The 3162-nt window shown below is 35.0% G+C and overlaps 1 protein-coding gene across 1 annotated transcript in view; it reads right to left on the minus strand.

Moving 5' to 3' along the window:
- LOC107703354 (dedicator of cytokinesis protein 7-like) overlaps positions 1 to 3162 on the minus strand; it is a 76603-nt gene that overhangs the window by 3441 nt on the left and 70000 nt on the right. Inside the window, exons 44-46 of the mRNA XM_016505946.1 lie at positions 1470 to 1484; positions 871 to 996; positions 317 to 406 (exon numbers count right to left, since the gene is read on the minus strand). Of these exons, the coding sequence (XP_016361432.1) occupies positions 317 to 406; positions 871 to 996; positions 1470 to 1484 (231 nt within the window). The remainder of the gene's footprint in view (positions 1 to 316; positions 407 to 870; positions 997 to 1469; positions 1485 to 3162) is intronic.

The raw sequence follows: 3162 nt of genomic DNA on the forward strand, positions 1-3162 counted from the left end.
TCCAAAGAGAAAGGAAAACTTGAAATCGCATCATATGACCCCTTTAAAAAAAATTTACAAATAAAAATGAAACAAACTGAAATAAAATATGTTCAAGTTGAAGTACTAAAATTAGTTAAATGGAAAAATGAATTAAAGCTAAATTAAAATATATAACCAAACCAAAAAAATAATGACAAAAATGACAAAAATATAAAAATAAAAGCCAATTTAACTATAAATAAATACAACAATAGCATATACACAATCCTAACCGAATATAAAGGTTTTTGTTTGATAAGAAGCCTTCAGTCTTGTGTTAGCATTAATATCTGACCTTATTGGGGTCCAGTTTGTTCTTGTCAACAGGGTTGGAGTCCTTGATGATCACCACCACTTCATCACCAAATCGTTCAGAGTAAAATTCCTACAAAGGGATTTAGCATTAACCTTACAAATGATCATATTAAAAGCATCATTTGAGATGCACAGAACCATTTTTCAGACCACGGTCCTGATCCTGACCAAAGATTTGTACCCTTGAAATATGAAGAATTTCTCATAAATTAATATAAATTGTAAACAGTGTTTTTTATTCGTCCTTTAAAATGTAGGACACTTTCAAATATAGGAGAAATATATATATATACAAAAAAATAAAAATGAAAATTTTGAGAAACAAAGTAACACAAATCCAAGTAAAAAAATAAAACAACTTGAAAACGTTAAACGAATGGTTATAATTTTAATTATTTAAAAATGAATGTAAAAATGTAATTGCTACCAATATTATTAAACATAATTTCTTATTATTATTAATAATAATAGTTGTTATTATTATTAAAATAAAAATGTTTTTATGATTTTAATCACTCCAGACCAGAAACGCACCTCCAGTCTATGTGAGATCTCAGCTAGTTTGGTGATGGAAGGCTCTTTATAGACAAACTCCTGCTCGTCCAGATCTCCAAAGCGGCATCCATAGAAGCCCACACGGAAGTAGGTGCCAAACATCCTCTATGGCCTGAACATTTAAGATAGGAACATTTGAGATACATGTAAGAAGAGAGAAGAGAATGGTGTCACATAAAAGCCTAAATTACATCATTTTAGTCTGTTTCAGCCACATCATGTCTAAAGGCACAACACTGACTGCATGGAGTCGTTTATGGATTCGAATGCGTGCACATGTGCCCTAGCTAGGACAACACTGACTTGTGCCATTCTTGTGAAATGGCCTTACATAAGTGTGTCAGAGACGGTGAGCCTTACAGTGGGATGGAACAGCTTGAATCTTATGTTGGGTAACCAAGTTCATGTTCACTCACCAGGAAAACATCCAGACCGCACACAGGGAGACCGATGGAGAAATAAAAAGAGATAAAGACCAGAGACATTTAGTTTCTATGTGGGAGAAAATTCCCTCTTACATAAACTGCAACATATGGTACTGATAAATACAGAAGCACAGTGTGATTGATCAGCCATACCTCCCATCCTGAGCTCTGTGTGCGGACACAGCAGGAAACACATCATCACAGACAAGACAGAGAAAAGACATCAATCAAGCATCTAAACCACACACATTAGAATAACACAGAACTTTACACCACAGCTCAGCAACTAATGTCTGTGGTCCAGATCTCAGCCCAAGACTGGCTTCATCTGGAGCACAAAACATATAAAATTCTCATTATTTAGCTACTAGAGTTGTCAAATACAATTGTTCATTTGGTATGATAAATTACTATTAAATTAATTAAATTAAGATATATAAACATACCTGTATAACATCATTAACCGTAAAAACTATGATTTAAAGGGATAGTTTTTAGTAATTAAATGTACCCCAGTATTTACTCACCCTCAAGCCTTCCTAGGTGTATATGGCTTTCTTCTTTCAGACGAATATAATCAGAGTTATATTAAAAAATGTCCTGTCTCTTCCAAGCTTTATAATGGCAGTGAATGGGGGTCGAGATTTTGAAGCCCAAAAAAGTGCATCCATCCATTATAAAAAGTGCTCCACACGGCTCCGGGGGATTAATAAAGGTCTTCTGAAGCGAAGTCATGCGTTTGTGTAAGAAAAACATCCATATTTACACTTCTCTTGTGAACGCGCGCACGACAGTTAGCGGAAGCTAGAGATTACGCTTTATGAAGTTTTAAATATGGATATATTTTTTACACAAATGCATCGATTCGCTTCAGGAGGAGCCGTGTGGAGATTGCATTCGTCTGAAAGAAGAAAATCATATACATCTAGGATGGCTTGAGGGTGAGTAAATCACTGGGTAATTTTCTTTTTTGAACTATCCCTTTAAACAACTTCACAGTTCAAACAGTACAAGTTTTGACAAAAAGAAAAAGTTATATAAAATTATAAACCTCATATATCGGCCTAATAAATGATTACTTAATTGGTCTGAATACAAACGGCAGATGTAAATTCATGCAAAATCACTCTATGACAGTAGGTGGCGCTTATGTAAAAGCAGAAATACAGCAGTTACCTCTATATACAAAGCAGCGCTGTTTATAAACACTTTATTAGGCAACATATGGAGGTAAGATGTTAACTTATATAAGCCTCCCCAAATAAAATCTCCTCGTATTTGCATAAAGCAAAATAATGGCTTATTTCAATGTCAGAACGGTGAATTTCACTGAAAGGCAAATAGTTTGCAGGTATTATAAAGCTAATATTCATATGAGACTATGATGCTACATCGGGAATGCAGAATTCACGATCTGAGCTATTCATGTTTAAAGTAGAGCTTACAGTAAGAAGCTGCTGATAAGATTAGGATATCATATATATTATATGATTAATTAAATTAAAAATATATATTGTTTTTAGGGCTGCACGATAAATCGCATGTGATATTTAATGCGCATCTTGCCAGAAAGCCGGTTCTGTAATCAGCGGTAAATCTCCATCACATGCGTGCTTTCACATTGAGCAGCATTAACTACACAGAGCCGTTGTTCACTGACGAGTTGCACAAAACCACGTTCATATTCGCGTGATTTTTTGCGCAGCTCGTCAGTGAACAACGGCTCTGTGTAGTTAATGCTGCTCAATGTGAAAGCACGCATGTGATGGAGATCTACCGCTGATTACAGAACCGGCTTTACTGATAAGATGCGCGTTAAATATTGCATGCGATTTATCGTGCAGCC

This window comes from Sinocyclocheilus anshuiensis, unplaced genomic scaffold (genome assembly GCF_001515605.1).
Source record: "Sinocyclocheilus anshuiensis isolate Anshui unplaced genomic scaffold, SAMN03320099.WGS_v1.1 scaffold58, whole genome shotgun sequence".
Classification (NCBI taxonomy): domain Eukaryota; kingdom Metazoa; phylum Chordata; class Actinopteri; order Cypriniformes; family Cyprinidae; genus Sinocyclocheilus; species Sinocyclocheilus anshuiensis.